This window comes from Syngnathus leptorhynchus, chromosome 15 (assembly GCF_054491065.1).
Source record: "Syngnathus leptorhynchus isolate UIUO chromosome 15, UIUO_Slep, whole genome shotgun sequence".
NCBI lineage: Eukaryota > Metazoa > Chordata > Actinopteri > Syngnathiformes > Syngnathidae > Syngnathus > Syngnathus leptorhynchus.
Window position 1 is genome coordinate 7,847,069 of NC_141209.1, and position 17,910 is coordinate 7,864,978.

Here is a 17,910-nt window from a genome sequence, read left to right on the forward strand (position 1 = left end):
TTGAATGCATATGAACACTTTAAAATTATTTTTATTCAAAATATGTTAACAACCCATAACAAACGATTTACATACAATCATAACACAAATTACTTTAAAATATACCGCATACATTTGAAGTTTTTCTCATTATATGTGATCCAATGAACAATTAGTAGCAGAGTGGTTTGACCTCTCTTTTCCCCGTACATTTTAGTTATGTAAATAAAAGTATATGACAGGGAAATAAAAAAAGTATATGACAGGGAAATAAAAAAAAGGCTATATATAAATATAATCTTTTAGCTCAAACATAATTTTAATCACTCACTTGGCTGTTGTGTATCAATGTGTATTTTTCTCTTACAGCACCATAGAGTATTTTGGTTTTTAAATCAGCCTTTTCCTCCATTGTGATAAGTAATGCCATTCACCGTTGATTTCTTAAGTTCTATCCTCATAGATTGACTCTCAGCACGCGACTCTGCCTTCGCTCCACTTGATATGCCCAAGGAACCAAGCACCGTCTTTCCTGTTTTCAGGCTCTTGGACATTGGGATGCGGGTCAGTCCCGTACGAGGAGCCTGGGAATCGTGCCCACACTGTTAGACAATAGAAAGACAGAGGGAAAGAGAGAGAGTACAGTTTCTCAGGCAGGAGAATTAAAGCAGTTGGCATTCGAATGGAAAATGAATATTTCAAAAAGAAAAACAGGAATTCCAAAATTCTAAACAGTTTAACTCACTGGCCGGAAACAGAATGAACATGCAAATATTTATTCATTCTTTCATTTGGTTTCTGTGTGTTGTTACTGCTGCAAGGCTGTTTTTTGTCAGCCGGGGGGCACAGAGCCCCGTGTATCTGTTTGTGAATGTAAACACTGTGAAACAAATATAAATTGCAGCATGCCTGTAGCAGGGTGGCAAAATGCCACATCATTAGCTCTGCTGTGCCCAAGCCAGCCCATAGGGCCTTTTTGTCACGCTAGCAATCTGAGTCACAAAGAGGATATCATAAGGTCCACTGAAACATCAACACTGCTTTGCTCTCATGGCCTTCCATCCACATCGTGAGCCTTTAAACTTTATTCATCTATTCTTTAAGTGAAAAGTCATCATCACTTTTTTCCTCTACATAATGGTTTCAGGTACCCTACACAATTTCCATATGTCTTTGAAGAATAAAAGAAAAAGTCAGGACTGTGCAAAAGTCTTTGGCTAGCACATTGTTATTTTAGCAATACAGCAAGCCATGAAAATTAGGACCAGATTGCAGAGAATAATGATATTTGATTCAATGACTTATCTCTCATGTAAATCAAGTTTGCCATAACCAAAATATTACTGAATGATCACTTCTGTTACAGTATCAATCAACATGTGACTACCTTTGTAAAGATGTACCGTATTTTCCAGACTATAAGGCTCACAATGCTTCGGGCCAGTTTAAATTTAGGAATTTAAGGCGCACCGGACTATAAGGCGCACTGTCGGCTTTTGAGAAACTTTTAGGTGCACCTTATAATCCGGAAAATACGATCATATTTAATATCCCTTTTACAGATATCATACTGTGCAACAGGTCATAATGTATTTGTGTCAAAGATTTTTTTGTTTCAATCATTGTTATTTAGCAGGCTACTTCCTGGTCCGTTTAAAGTGATGGACAGGTGGATTTAGATTCTGGTGTGTGAGCTGTTCAATTGACACAAATGTTTTCACGTTTACTTGGATTCTTCTTTTAAAATATATATAAATATATTCATTTACAAAACGACTGCTGTGAATGAGCAATACAACTGGCCTTCAACCTTTGCATCCTACTATATATCATTTTACTGTTGCTGTGTATTAAACGTACCATGCTTTGTGTGGATCTGCTCATGTTTGATGCGACAGGGGAAATGGTAATGCTGCTCGTCACTTTGTTCTGTGTGGTCCGCGTTGTGGTAATTTGGCGAGGGGAGCGCAACACTGTCCCGGTCGACAGGGTCAGTTCCTTGCTCTCAGTTACGGCAGACACCGGCCTGACCACCATCTTTGGGTTCAGACTATTACCTAGATGAATATGGATCTTGTTATCATCAGTGGTGGTGATAATACTGTTGTTGTGACCCTTCCTTATCGGTACAGGGACCATCTGCTTTTCAGGGGTAACTTTGAACACAGCTCGGCCCATGGTCATCTCTTGGGGTTCTGGGGAGGAGGAGGTGTCAGCTACTGCTGTGGTGCTAACTGTCATGATGGTGACAGGAGACATTGGCCTTCCAGAGGTAGACGAGGAAGCTTGGCTGCTGTCTGGAGACTTGGCTCTGGAAATAGTTGTGATGGTGACTGGAGATTTGGTTCTTTCTGGACCCTGATGTCCACTGGCGGCGGGCCTACCCCGAATTGTAGCAGAGTGTGTTGGAATGATTGTAATTCTGGATTTAGGTTGTGATGGGTTTGCATTTAGTGGGGCTGATGTTGAGAAGACATCCTCAGTAGTGGTGCTACTGATTTCAAGAGTGGCCATATTGTTTTGGTGGTCCGGTGTCACTCGGATGTGTAAAGGCTGACCTTGCTTGTGGGCCATAGTCAGGTTTGAATTTGTGATATGCGTTTTTTCCAGGGTGGTTTCGTGAGAGTTGGTGTCTTTCTTCCTCATCCAAGGAATCCAGGATTTTTTCATACTGAGATCACTTCCAGATGAAGGGGAACGTTCAATGCCACCGGTCTTTTCTGTTGGCTTCTTCAGGCTCTTCTGCCTTAAATTGTTCATGATGTGATTCTCTTCTTGAACAGACTTCCTGATAAAACCAGCCGGAGTATCTTCCTCTGTTGGCCCATTGGACGGTGCTTCAGTCTGTACTCCAGTCGATGTGACGGCAACATCAACCATCCTCCTTCCATTCAAACTGGGCCTTAGCGCACGACTGTGGCGCTTTGCTATCTCCAGCTCTTTGGTTAAATGGAGAACCTCAGTGCCCATGCTCTTGGCTTTCTCTTCCTCTTCAAAGAACCTTTGCTGGAGGACTGAGTAATCTACTTGCAGTTGAGAAAGCTGGTCCTCCTTATGCATGAGTTCATGTATTTTTTCCTTTAGAGCCAAAACATCTGCCTGCATCTCTCTGGTTTTAGACTCCTCTCTCTTGTATTGTTGTTGCAAGTCTTCCTCCTGGCTGTCCTCCTCTCCTTTCTCAATCGCTTTGTTCCGTGCTATCTGATTCCTCATGGCTTCTACTTGCTGGGAAAGTATGTTGGCTTTGTCTTGTTCTGTTATGAACCTTTTCTCCAAAATGTCATATTGATCCTCTGTTTTAAGCAGATCTCCCTCAACCACTTCAAGTTGTTTGAGGCGGTTTCTTAGGTGCTCAATCTCAAAGGTTAGCTCTTTGATTTTGTTATCTTCTTTTTTGCCAGCATCGGCGGATCTTCCTTGCTCACATTTCAACGATTTGTTTGCAGACAGCCTTTCTGCTTGCTCCAAACCATCCAATCTCTTTTTCATCTGGCTAACCTTTGAAAGAAGATCCTTTGTTTTATCTGTTTCGTATGCTAGCTTGGTATTGAGGTCCCTCTTTTCTGTTGTCAGACTGTCAACTTTTGTTTCCATTTCTGTTTTAAACTTTAAGAGTTTTTTGCTCTCTTCTATCAATTTTTCTGTCACCTCCATCACTTTACTCTGCTCATCTTTGACCATTCTAGTCAAGTCTTCCTTTTTCTTTTCATCCGACCGCATTCTTTCCAACAAAGTCTTTCTCTCCTCCATTAAAGCTGCAGTCAACGACTTCAGTTTACCCAAGTCATCCTTCAAGTTAAGCTCAGACTTTTCCAACTTGAGCTCAGAGGATTCAAGCTCTTTCATTCGGATCTTGAGCGTCACAACTTCATCAGAGAGCTCTTTGCTCAGCCCCTTCTCTCTTTCTAAAGCAGCTTGTAACTGAGCAGACTCCGTCTTACCTACGTTAAAGGCACCTTCAAGTTTCTCTAAATCTATCATTCTTTTCTGAAGTTTCTCTACTTCTATCCGAAGTTCTTTACTTTTGTTATTTTCCTCCTGTAGTCTCTTCCTGAGTTCCTTGCACTGATTTTCTGCTCGGGTGATCTCCTCATCGTTTCCTTCCATCTCCAGCACACGCTTCCTTAAATTCTCGAGCTCGGTAATTACATTAGAGTTTAGACACTCTCCTTTGCCAGTTTTGTTGTCTATCTCCTGCAGTTCCTCTTCAGATTTTCTCAAGGCCTTGTTACTCTCTTCAATTTCATCCACTGTACGCATGAGCTCAAGAATTTTTGAGTTGAGTTGACGGTTGAGGAGCTCCTGACTGGCAAGCTTAGCGTTCATCTCTTCATTCTGTTGAGCGAATGTGACGTTTTTTTCTTTTAGCTCAGCCTCTAAGCTCAGAACCCTGTGGGCATCTTCCTGAGCGTGCTCCCTGGCTTCACTTAGTATCTTCCTCTGCTGCTGAAGCTGCTGGCTCATTTCCTGGACCCGTTGAGTCTGTTGGTCCATTTGCTCCAGGTGTTGTTGGCGCTCATTGACCAACATCAGGGCAAAAGATTTCAATTTCACCAGCTCCTCTTGTACCTTGGCCAGACGTTTAGAATGCTCCTTCTCCTTTTTCACCTGGTAGGCTTTTTCGTTGTCAAGCAGCCTCTTTAGTCTAAAAGGCGAGAAAAGGAAAAATCAATTTTGTGCATTAGTTAAGCATGCAATAAATCTCATGGGTATTTGTTACATGCCAAGTTTCTGCACTTAAGATTGTATTGTACAAATATAAATTATTTTTATTCCATAATGTGTTCTATGGGCAGATATTTAACAATTATTGCAGTTAAATGATCAATTTTATGAATATTACCACCACTGCCACTACTATTACTATTTCTTTTTACATATTTCCCCCATGTCACTTTTTTGCATTTCTATCTACAATTACTTTTTAATTGCCCAAAAAACTGAGGATTGGATCCAGCTCACTGAAAATACAGAACAAGCCGGTAATTATTCATCAACACAATTAACACTTGATTCAAACCAGGGTTAAATATTACATCCAGCTCCCCCATAGTACTTAATTCCTTCCTCCCAAATTAGAGTAGGAACTAACACACAAACTGGTATTTGCAATCCTTTCACTTTCTGGGCTTCTTTTATGTTTTCTACTTTCCGGTATGCTAAAGCTGATTCCAACAAAATGCATGCCAAACAGAGTGCGATGTTGCATGTTCTCCCTCTACACTGTCACAAACATTGCAGGACCATAATTGAGCTATAAACCTTGAAAGACACCGAATATTAGTCGATAAACAAGTATTTATATCTCAGTTAAAAAAAAAAATCATGTTACAATGCAACATTAAATATCCACAATCAGAAAAAGAACTCAATCAGAACTTACCACTGTTGTTCCAAAAGCAACACACAAGGATAATTACAGTGATATAAAATCCAATCAAGATGCGTGACCAGTAGCCAGGGCCTCTTTTTCCACAAATTATCCTCTGTGACATCTCAAGCATGCTTATTTAAGGACTACAAAAGATGAATTACTACAGTGCAGAAGCATCAGATCTCTGCATGGTGCACAATGTCACCTCATCCTTATAAGGCAATGTGTGTGTGTGTTTGTGTGTGTGTGCGTGTGGAAGAAAGTGAGAGACTGCGTACTGTTCTACTTTGCACTGTGAAAGGGGTGGGATTTTTGCCACAGGAGGAGTGCTCTGCAAAACTCCACCAATTTTCCTGCTTTTATGCAATACTGGCATGTATGAGTGAAGGCCAGTGCAAACAATTTTCCAGACAGTTTAAGTCTTACTGAGTAACATCACACAGTTTGTAAGTTCATTTGAGGATTTGTCAGTTTTCTGACACTTTATGGGTAAATCTATGAAAGGAAACAGGAGGAATTGTTCAGTGTTGTTCCCCTTGAGGGAAAATTGGATGAGCACCACTTTCCATGTGATGAGGGAAACAGATACAGAATGGTTGGATGAGAAGATTACGGATGACAAAATGTAACCATGACAACAATATTAAAATAAGGCTATTGTGATGCTCAGCACTGAACTTTGATATAATTCTATCGTTATTAAAATTTAAGTGTAAAAATGCAGATGTCTGATCCTAATATGACGAAATATATGTTTTTAATTATTCCATGATCAGGTTAATAGTTTTTAAATACATTGAAAGTTGCTTTTTTTGTTTATGGGAACTAAAAACACATGGTATCATGGCACAACATTTTATCCTGTGTTTCCTGAGGAATTTTCTCAAAGGCTGCAAAGACCCTCTGTCTCCAAAGGATGAGGATTGAAGGGAAGATCTGCCAAGAAGCTGTCACGGCAATAGTGTGTTGTGTAGAATTTATCTCAGTTAACTGAAAAACACAATTATGTGTGACGCTGCAACACTGGGTAGATGAAATGCAGAAAGACTGATGTACTGTTAAGGAAAACAAATTGGAGACAAAGTGGACATTAGGCAATTACCGAAATAACATAACAACTTTTCTAGTAACTACTAGATGGGTGTTGTAAGACTTATGGTTAAGATTCCAAGTAGCAGCATGGAGCATGACTTAGAGCATTAAAAAAAATATATTGCAAATTGCAAAGTACAAAGTACTGAGCATGTGACAACCAGTTCAGGGTAGGCAAGTACCCCAGCCATACCCACGTAGTGTATCAAACATACAGTATGCACGAGGGAAGGGATACATGTGGGTGTCCAATTTTAATCCATTTTTCCCATTTTTTTCAAGGAAAAATCAGTGGTTTGTAAAAAGATTAATCTAGCCATTGTTCCTCCAAAGATTATTTATTTATTTATTTATTTATTTATTTATTTATTTAGCAAAGTTGCCGCTGCAGCCCATGGGCCACATCACACATTTCCACTCTACATGATATGAGATAACCAAGAAAAAAAAAACTTAATTAATTATAATTATCTTAAATTATACTTATTGTGCATGAATTGACACATCCTTCCAAGAGTGGAATTTGTTTCCGCTGTTAAGCATTAACCATCATGTCACTTAGCTATTTGAGGTTCTTGACATACAAATTGATCTGTTATCTGAGAGTTGTAAATTGCCCATGGTTACCAGTTTGAAAGAGCTTATTTGGTGCCCATTTTCTGCATTCCTCTGACTGTTTGGCACACGAGTATTCTTTCTTTTTGTTTTCTTACCCCACTTAGCCCTCACCCAGAATTCTGGAGGACATCACACTCATGGAAAATGAGATTTTTCCCATTCGAACTAAAGGAGAGAATAACAAAGTAGCAGACTTGCAGATAGACCAGCAACACAATTTTTTTTTTAATATATTTGTGCTTCCATGTGTTTCTTGATAGGGAATCCTGCATGTCTTTATTTATTGTAATTATTATTATTATTATCATCATTTTGTATTTCGTATGGATGCTTTGTGCACAGACCACGAGTGTTACGTATATGTCATACTAGCTTTCATGTATTGAGTAGCCATGTCTTGATTTCTGACATCTAAAAAGTGACTTGGGTGGATTTAAGACACTATCGCTCAGACAAAGATCTCTTGTCACAGCCACTTAGCCAGGGCTGACTTGAAGATCCTTCCCTCCGCTGTGCTTTCGATTCTCATTCATGCAGGCATTTGCTGCACGGGAAATGGGTTAAAAGGTCAACAGAAAATATTCACATGCAAATTGTTTCTTCGGCACAGTTTTTTTGTCATCTGTTTGAAAACAAATTTGCCTCTCTGAGGAGTAATTAAGTTGTTACATTTTCAATGCTTGGGCATTTCCACATGTTGTTGTCCAGTGTCCCAGACCATTCAAGATTCATTTTGGAGAATCCACTGAATGTGTAGCCTCAAATTCTCCCTTTGCAAAGCAACTGCCAATTACTCTCTTTTATCTGTGAGTACTTTCATCAGTAGGGGCTCCTTTCGTATTTGCATTCAGTGCAGATAAACAACTCATTTGATCTCAGTGAGGCCCTCTGTATCCACGTGACGCAATATCCATGGTGTGCGGTACCCCTCCCTTTGTCTCTCCAACACACTTCCCATCATGACCCAAAGGGAAAGGTCACAGCCTATGGGATGACATCATTTCACAAGTGATGTCATGGACTTTTGATTCTGTTTCTATTTTGTACAACCCTTATCTCCTTTAGTGAAGAACCAGACACCTCTCACACCTAGAGTTTCCACTGCTCACTTCTTAAGTGGTAGCTTGTAATATTTTATTTATTTTTAATATTTACATAATATTGAATATTTATTTCGGGGCTGCAACTAACGATTATTTCACTAATCAATTACCGTAAATTTCAGACTATTAGCCGCTACTTTTTGCTCAAGTTTTGAACTCTCTGGCTTGTAGTCCAGTGCGCCTTATCTATGGATTTTTTCGTTATTTTTGTGATGACTTGATCACTTTTATACACTCGTAAAAAGGCTGTGGACCGCTGTTGTGCAACAACTGTTTTGCTATGCGGAGGGATACAAATGTGACATGGTCACTGGGGAGAAGAGTGGTGTCTCGATCGCATGTCCGCCAGGCAAACAGTGCCGTATAATTCACACAAAGAATAGACAGAACGAGATCAAGACGGGCATTACTGAAAAAAGGAAGCTTTTATACACAAACCGTCATTGTGGGGGACAAAAGAAATGCACATGATGCCGCTTTTAAGTTAAAGGCAGTCGATGTTGATGACATTGTGTTGCGTCACCCTTTTCTTTATTTCCCAGTCACGTGGAGCTATACGTGTCGCTCTCTAGTTTAATGTAACTCAGGGCTTTGTGCATGAATACAATTAGCATGAACAGACCCTCATCATGGAAAATGCTAGAAGAAATGGATAAAAGCGACGGCGAAAGAGAGACTGACCAAGTATGTACCGAAGGATATCTGACGCTGTTCCAATCGGACACTGAGGAGTATTACTTTGATGGTTTCAGTGCACATGAGGAAGATGACTCTTTTTTACTTTAACTGGTATGGTTTTTAATCAATTAGTGCTGTGCTACCGTGTTGTTGCTGGGTTATCGTCGTGTCTCAGTGACTTTTACCGGTATGTTTTTTTTTAATCCAGCCCTATTAATGCTGTGTTACTTCCATGTTGCTGCGGTATTACTGCCGCGTCATAGGCAGTGTTTGGAAAGAAAAGGTAAGATATGTCATTAAAACTTTAAAAAGGTTTTCTGTGTACCATCTTTCTTTGTAAATAACCCACGTGCACACTTCCTTGTTGCTGCGGTACGACTGCTGTGTCACAGGCAGCGTTTAGAAAGACATGTTAAAGTGTGTTATTAAAACTTTAAAAAGGCTTTCTGTGTACTGTCTTTCTTTCTAAATAACTCGTGCGCACATGCGGCTTATAGTCCGATGCGTCTTATATAAGAAAAGAAAAAATATCCCCGGATTTTAGCTGGTGCGGCTTATAGTCCGGTGCGGTTTATAGTCCAAAAATTCCTGAATGAATCGTGATTCATTTTTGATTAATTGATAATCAATTTATTTTAATTTAATTTCCACTTGTCATATTCAATAACAGGACATTATGTCAAATTCACCGTGCAGAAAAAAATATATTGGCTTGATTTGTAACATGGCTGAAAATAAGCAAAAACATTCATTATTGTTTTCCAAAGTAAAAGCAAATGTTTTATTTGAATTAAAAACAAAAATAATCAGTCTGCTTTCAGGGAGGACAGTATTTACCATTGAGAAGCTGAAATTTCGAGCATTTGGACAATTTTAAATAAAAAAGGTAACCAAACGATAACCGATTATTAAAAAATGATCGGTTTAATTTGATAAACGAATAGTTGCTGATTAATAGATTAATTGTTGCACCTCTGTATTTAATGTTTTAATATTTTGGTTACCTTCGTACATTATAAGGGCAGATTAAAACACTTACCCACAAACCTGTGCTTTAGTTTTACACCTCTGCCAACCACACAACCACAATAATGAACACAGTTTTACAGACACCTGTGTGTTTTTCCTCACCTTTCTCTCTCTTGCTCAAGGAGATTAGTAAAATCATCACTCTTGTTCATGTAATCGGCATGTTTGCGCTTCTCGCTGTCCAACTCGTGAACAGTGCGACGGTGGCACTTTTCAGCAAGCAGCAACTGTCCCAGCATCCGCCTGTAGGTTTCCCTGTGCTTTTCCTGCAAGCGCTCCAGCTGCAAAAGAACACAAAGAACAAAGCACAAGTTGTGCTTATTTTAAGAAACACGATGATTAAGTGTTGCAGAAGATTGCGGCGACTGACCTCAATCATCGGTTTTTGGTATACGCTGTGGATGTTTGGTGAGGTGCCGGCGATGAGGCCGTCCCTCTGTAGTGCCTGGAGGGCCGAGCTACCTGCTTCACAGCTTTCTGCTGATGCAGTGGTCACTTGAGGGGGTTGCTTCGATTTTAGCATGCCGATAACATCTTCTCTTGCCTGCAGTCACATAGAGATATAAAAAGATTAAAATAGCACAATGCAGCTTGAAGTGCAGAAAATTATCAAGCAGGAAATATCACATTAAATTAACTTGGTGTACTTTGCTATTTTTCTCACAAATGAAGGGGTTTACTTTGCTTTCGGGGTTGTTATGCAACAGTTGTTTTGTTATTTTCCAAAACTATGTGACGGGAATTGATCACAATTTTCTGGGTCATCTATCATACTTGAGGAAAATGTAATCAACAAGCAGGCACATGTTGTGTTTTTTATTGATGTTGTATTAATATACAGTAATGAATCACTTCATTAGTGAAATATTGGCAACACTGCACATAAGAGGAATTTCAAATATGGGTCTTGAGCTTTGGGAAAACAGTTTTCTATTAAAGTGAAAAGTCACCCTTAACCACAAGGTGGTGGTCTTGGTCAACTTAAATCCTAGACCACAGTGTGTTACTCTACGTGCGTTCACACAATTATAGTCCAAATATTTAAAAAGTGTTACCCAACTGAATCATTCCGCCATTGAAACATAGGTTGTGTCAGACAAGATGTTGGACCCACCTGAATCTCTCCTTCCATGATCCCCAGCAGTTTGAGCAGATCCTGTTTGGACAGGTTCAGGACAGCACCTTTTTTTTCTTCGCTCTTAGAGTCCATCACTGTCTGCTCTTTGTCAAATATCACCTCCATGTTATCTTCACCCTCCTGCTGCTGACTTTTGGCCTTCATGTTCTTCACAGCAATACACACATCCTGCTCATGGCTGAGGTCATGGTCATCCTGTGGGACTCCGAGCACCCCGTTGGGCGGCTGCGCCACATCACTGCTTTTGGATCTCATCTCCTGCCTGGACCAAGAACAGTGGAAATTATGTAATCTGACATGCCCTTGTTTTTTCTTATTGTTTTTTTATCGTCCATCCAGCCCTTCCATTTTCTTTAACACTTGCTCTTATGATGATTACCGGTGAGCTGGAGCTAGCTGATGTTTTGGGGAATGTGGGGGGAATTCCTGGAGATAATGTGCTGCCTATTTGAAGCTCATATCTGATATCTAAATCAAATCAAGGCATGCAACATATTTCTGACCCTAATTGTGCAATTTGCACTATTAACTGTGTTAGAAGCAGTGTGCTTCCCTTAATGATTTTAACACAGATGGAAAGAGCCTGGGGGAAGTGTGCTCATTGTTCAACACACACTGTACTAATTCATCAAAGTGGGAGTGTGCGCTTTTGTCTCTTATGTGTGCATTTCTGTGTTTCTAATCTCAACCTGTCCTTGAGATAAGTAATGTTTGTAATCTTTAGAACGGACATTATCTCCCTATGTGAGTGCCAAAAAAACATCATAAGACAGAACAGACTTTCTGAAGTGTTCCAAAATGTGAAGCAAATGCAAATACGTGCAAATTACACAACAACGCAACTGGGACTTCTGTACTGTTAGGAATCTTGTCTGTTGAAGATTCTGTCTCAGTAGAAAGTCAAATCTTAAATGCAGTAACGCTAATGGTGCTTGAAACTGAGCTTTCTGAAGCGACCCTATTTCTAGGAGAAATATGCCATGGAAGAATACAAGATAGCAAGAACTGCATCTCTCAGTTCAAAGATAAGGAACCTGGACAAAATTACACATGTATACCTCATCTTACCTCAGGGTCTTACTTGATTATTTTTCTAACCTGCCATTTTAAGCAATGTTTTGCATAAGGCCCAGAAGTGCACACACAAATGCTTCCAGGGCTCATCTAGGCAGGACTGACACATTTGAATGAGACATGACAAATGTCCTGAATCTAGAGCTTGCCCGACTCGGCACGAGCGATGAATCATGTGTGATGTTTTGAATGCTGGTGACAAAATCAGTCCTTGAGTGCTTTATTTTTACATACTGGGCTGATGACAGAGTACTACGGTATGGGTCTCATATTGCAGGGAAACTCTTCATGGTCCAACAGAGCTAGCTAACTGACTGCATAATGTTTACGTTAAGAAAATATCTGACCGAAATTTCATGCAGGATACCTTCACAACAGAACTTTTACATATTCATTCATATTGATTATCCCGGTTGCTCTGTGCCATAACAAGTGTCTCAAGATCTTGAGCTTATTCATTCAGTTGTTCCAGTGTGCCGCGATCGTAGTGAGGTGAAGTGGTCCAAATGTGTGCAGAGGTGCAATGTCTTTCCTTTGGTATTTTTGTGGAAGGGCGCAGTTAGAAAGGGGTGTTTGCGCTGTTGGGGAAGTGAACACTTCCTCGCCAATGTAAGTGACTCCGTTTTCCTCCTTTAAATCCATTTCCAGGACATGTAAAATAAGATGCCCTCGGTCTGCGAAAACAGTCAAATTCCCAAACTCGGTCTGTGCCAAGACGAAAATGAAAATGCCCCATTTTTTTTTTTTTTGTGCCTGACTACAAAAGAGCCTTAACCTTTTGAAATCTAATCATGATACTGTCTAGGCTATATTGATGACGTATTTGATAATTCTTAGTCAGGGTCAGACAGGAATGGCAAGAATTTGCCATCAGTTCAATGCCTTTCCTGTTTGATCCACTTTGCCTGGTCAATGAAGCCTTGACTATATTGAATTCTCCTGAGCAACAAATGGGCATTCCAAAGTCACGTGCCCCTACATTCCAGTCTGGCATGCAGCACTCCCAGTTGTCTTAATGAAGAATAAAAAATATCTGTCAGACAATCAGGCTTTAGTCAAAGGTCTTTGGTGACAACCAGACTGCCCCACACCATACATTTACGACATTACTGATTGTTTGGTGCAATATAATGTCATAGCACAGAGCCAGAAAGGCCACAAACAAATCCTAAATTTAAAAGGGGAACCCAAATGTAACTCATGGCAAGTCCAGCTGTCACAAAGACATACATACATGTATTTATAGAGCCTCATTCCAAAGCGGGAGAAAAAAAAAGGAGCTATAAAGGATGTCAGTGGTCAGTGGGTGGATACCACCAATGCTTGCTACATGACTTTTATCATGATCTAAATTTGGTTTACATTTTTCTGTAAAGTCAAAGTATCAAATGTTTACGAAATTAAAACAACAAAAATAGAGGATAATAAAGGCACAGTTTGAGTATGGCTAAATGTCTAAAATTTTCATAACCGATTGATAAGCGGTAACCCAATAAAAGAATGATTTCATTGCCTGTAGTCCTACAGCGTTGTCAATATTTTTTTTCTCTTTGGTGTGATCATAACCTAATACTCCCTGTGACTAAATAAGGAAAGAAAAATTTTAGTGTTTGGCAACTTGCTCTCTTAGCTGACACCTATAAAATGCAATACGCTGGCGAGCCCATTTCATTCTGACATGAAAGACAAAAGCCAGCCAAGATTTTTGGATTTGATATTTGAATCTGTTTGTGCGTCTTCGAGTCAGCATTTCGAATCAATCCGCCTTTTGATGAAAACTTGGCCAGCATGATGCTGTTCACCAGTACAAAGCAGCAGAACGTTCCAGCGTTTTGATGGACAGCGCGTTTCGGGCTAGACGACCAGTGACCTCACGGGTCAGATTTGACGTAACTTGCCGTATTCTCGGAAAATTCATATTTGGTATGCAAACTGTTAAAAGTAACAACTGTAACTCATACATCCATAAATCAGCTTAAAATACCACACGCCAGCACTGCAGCATTTTCTTAAATGCCAAACTATATAATTAAGATAAATTGATCCTACAAGTCAAAGCAACATCGGTTTAAAATTATTGGTAAGCATGTGAAAAATGTATTTTGTGTTCACTCTTGACAATGCTGATGAGTCCTTGGAGTCACCAAGTATATGGGTGAGTGCACCCTGTACCCATAAAAGGCCAGGTGCGACCAGGGTGAAGCTAGGACATGGAACAAAGGCAGTGGCTACTCAATGTTTCAACTTAACCACTTGGTCACTACCACTCTAGTGACTTTTTAGACTTAGCGAGACTCTGAGAGCAGTAGAAGTGAGTCCAGATTTCTGTCTGACTAATTGCTGTTTTTTTTTGCCAATTAATGCACTGCTGGCTAATTTAATCACACCCCAAGAAATAATTTGACTACCTGGTGACCAGACATTCCTGTGAACTATCTGTATAGATTTAAGGAGTCATTTTTCAATTGTATGTCGTCTTTAAATATTGAATGTTTGAAAACCAGTAAAGATTTCAAAATAGGCGCTTATTACAACCGTGAAAATTGTTCATTATTTTTTCAAAGATGTTCCAGTATTTGCTGTAGTAAAATGGAAATAAACAAAAATATACTTGAAAACTTTCACAATTAAGAAAAAAATGATTTAGCTATTAAATGAGTAATGGTGTATATGACAAAAGGTGAACAGGACGAAACATGTTGGAGCATTAGAGCGGTGGTTCTTTTTTACGTAGTTATGGAGTAGAAAAGATTCATAACGTCAGTCATCATGTTGTCATGTAAGATTTACAACTTAATTGTTTGGTCCAAGTCAGCTTTATTCATATATGTTTTTAAGCTTGTTTTTGCAGATGCTTTGGCAGATTAAATTGTCATTTCAGAAGTGGTACAGTTGAAGTTGCGTGTTAACTACTTTCTGAACGAAAAGACTCAAGTGGAAACTTCAAATTTAATCACAGTCTATTCCATGACCCTAATTGACCTTCCCGTTCCTCTTAATTTAAATTGTTTTTATTACATCATGTACAGTACAGTTTGTACAGTGTGGTGGCCACAATCCAAAGTGTACCTTGCCTTTCAACCAAAGTCAACTGGGTTAATTATAGTCATTGCTAGTGAGTAATGGGGACAAAAAAAGGTATTGCATAATGATCACGGCCCAATAATGTAATCGACTTTCAATTTGTTGATCTTTACGCTTGGATTTCTTTCAGCACAATATCGTTCCTTTCTGGATAGATCGTAGCAGTGCAACTAGTTATCAGCATGTTTGCAGTGACCAATTATTAGACTTGGGACCCCTCTGACATTATTAGGCACCAATTAGTACCTAATCCAATGTTTATAGCCAGTGCGCTTTGCCGCCTTGCCATTCAGGATCAAATGATCTGGAGAAGATCTTAAGTTGCTATGGAGTCAGAGGACTTATTTTTAAACCAAGGTGAGTTATGAGTAGGCTACCAGTGATCTGTAAAACATCCAAATGTGTCTAAACTACATTTTTGGAATTCAACTGCAGGGGCTCTTATATGTGTCTGTGACAGCTGTTGTTGAGACCCACCAGACTCAAAAGTTCCATAGCGTACTTTAGTATGTTCGCAGAACTGACATCAATACCTTTAGTGGCATTTCTGATATGAAAGATGATCTTTCTTGTCTTTATTTCTTTTTAAAAACAGTTGCACTGCACAAAGACAGCCTGAGGTCACAGGTGATACAATCGTTGACAGATGATAATTGATTGTTTTGCATCCCTGTTGTATGCTATGTCGAGATTATGCGTGACGCATTAAAGCCGCCGTATTTAATGTTCTCTATTAAGGCCATGCGAGTGACTCAATCCAAACCAGGTATGTGGCCTTGTGGATCTGGAACACGGGACTGTTACAATGCTGTGTGTGACCTGGTACAACATTGATGATTATAAAGGGAACTTGAAGGCAGTGAGTAGAATAAAGAATCAGTCATATTGTATATTACAATATTACCATTACAAGACATAACGGAGTCAGATTAAGGAATCAGGTTGACAAGATGTAGCCAACTGTAAATGTGTCAAGAACTAATAAAAGGAAGGCACATTCTTACCAGCAATATTTAGAGACTGTTTAATTGTCTATGTGGGGTTTTATGTACCATTTTGTGAGCTGAATTTTAGCAAGTCAATAATAACCACACACATTAGTAACACTTTAAACATATGCTGTGTGAATGTCAGTCTGAAAGGGTTCACTTTCCTGAGACTATTTTCTAAAATAACCTTGGAATGAACATGCACAGAAACAATCTATTGCTGAGCTTCATCTGATAGCTCAAATTATGAGATTAATTATTTTGAGTTCCTTGAGTCAATAAACCATTAGCACACATTCAGGGTTGGACATTAACAAATTCCAGGTTAAATCTTGGCCATCTTGTAAAACTAGAAAGATTGACAGTCACTCGTATTCATTCACCCGCCAATAATTACAAATGCATCTTTAAAAAAAAAAAAAAAAGCCATTTGGCTGCACATTCAGCACTCCGTCAAGCCAAGATGCACTCTCAGTGGGCTGAAATGAGCACACAACAATATTAACGAGCCAAATATTGCCACCATTTCTCTTTGTGGCAAAGATATCACATCAGCTGAGGAGGGAGGCAGACTGCATACCAGGAAGAGCGAGACTGTGTGAGATTGGGCGCGACTTCTGGACATTTGACCGAATGAATCTTAGAGGGTAATTAAAGCCACCCCTGTGCTGGCATCTAATGTTAGCATCAGTGAAGTATGTTTCAGGTTTTCTTTTCGGTTTACAGTGGCGGTGTACAATATACAGTATGTTGACGGATGGATAGAGAGTAGCGGCTGAACGAATTTATCTCCTTCAATAGGCTGATGACCTCATGTAGATGAAATCGATTCTATGTTTTTGAAATGTGTCATCATGCTGCAAGATGCTGAGAAGTGGTGTGGGAGTGTTTTTTTTTGTCAGTCAAGTGGGGAAACCCATCAAGTTGACTTTTTATTTGTTTATTGCAAAGGAAAAGCAAACCAGATGATGTAAGCAAACACACATTCAAAGCAGTCAAATTCCAATATGTCATCACAGTTAAGATAATCTATTTAGTCAAGTAACTTCCAGTTAAAAATTCTTGAATGAAATTAGCAACTGTTCCAGTGAATATCCATATAGTCTCTTCTATGACTTCATACTCATGACTCATCGCGCTATCATCCTTCGTTGTCTGGTAGTGTTCTGCCCACATGCAAACACTAACTAAATGGCCACATTCATGTTTTGCAATAAATGTCATTCATCCACATTTTTTATTCATGACTCTAACCACTCATTATTCACTAGAACAATGGTGAAGCTCTTACAAGCATGAACAACACAATATTTAAGTCATGAGGGAATCATTAGTGACAAATCTGAAGAATTGATACTTTGAAAAGAAAGCTTGTTCATTCATATAGAGCGCTCGATTGATTCAAATAAGACCAAATTGTTAGTTGGCAACAATGACCGAGGACATCCTGATAATCTGACAGTTTGTTACGAATTACCTGTTGTGTTGTCCCCCAGGTTTAATTGTTGCTCGTCCCTCGTGGATAATCCTGGTAATGAAGGCAAGGGAAATATCCACAAATATCCCCTTTGAGATGTCCTGTGCTGGTACTGGCTATTGAGAAATCCCCATGCTCCTTTTCCCTCTTACTTGGTCAGATCAGGGAGGGAATAGAAGAAAGCAATAATGGAGCACTGTAACTTCCCACTCTTAACTCTCTCTTTCTCTCTCTCTCTTACCCTCCCTCCCTCGTTCACTCCCACAGCCTATTCA

At 39.4% G+C, this 17,910-nt stretch overlaps 2 protein-coding genes across 4 annotated transcripts in view; one reads left to right on the forward strand and one right to left on the reverse strand.

Annotated features, from left to right (window-relative positions):
• Nucleotides 1-15: 15 nt before the first annotated feature.
• On the reverse strand, nt 16-17,908 carry filip1b (filamin A interacting protein 1b). 3 transcript variants are annotated; one of them, XM_085931102.1, is made up of 6 exons: nt 17,636-17,908; nt 10,988-11,273; nt 10,244-10,417; nt 9,976-10,154; nt 1,840-4,624; nt 16-581 (listed from the first exon to the last, which is right to left on the reverse strand). In XM_085931102.1, the coding sequence occupies exons 2-6, from the start codon at nt 11,264-11,266 to the stop codon at nt 375-377; spliced, it is 3,624 nt and encodes a 1,207-aa protein (XP_085787228.1). In that variant the 5' UTR covers nt 11,267-11,273; nt 17,636-17,908; the 3' UTR covers nt 16-374. The 3 variants fall into 3 exon arrangements, with proteins under 3 accessions (XP_085787228.1, XP_085787229.1, XP_085787230.1); XM_085931103.1 differs by lacking the exon at nt 17,636-17,908 and adding an exon at nt 11,391-11,763; XM_085931104.1 differs by lacking the exon at nt 17,636-17,908 and having other exon boundaries at nt 16-563; nt 10,988-11,767.
• Nucleotides 15,262-17,910, forward strand: part of tfb1m (transcription factor B1, mitochondrial) — a 50,096-nt gene continuing 47,447 nt past the window's right edge. Inside the window, exon 1 of the transcript XR_015068280.1 lies at nt 15,262-15,526. The gene's annotated coding sequence lies outside the window, so the exon portion shown is untranslated. The remainder of the gene's footprint in view (nt 15,527-17,910) is intronic.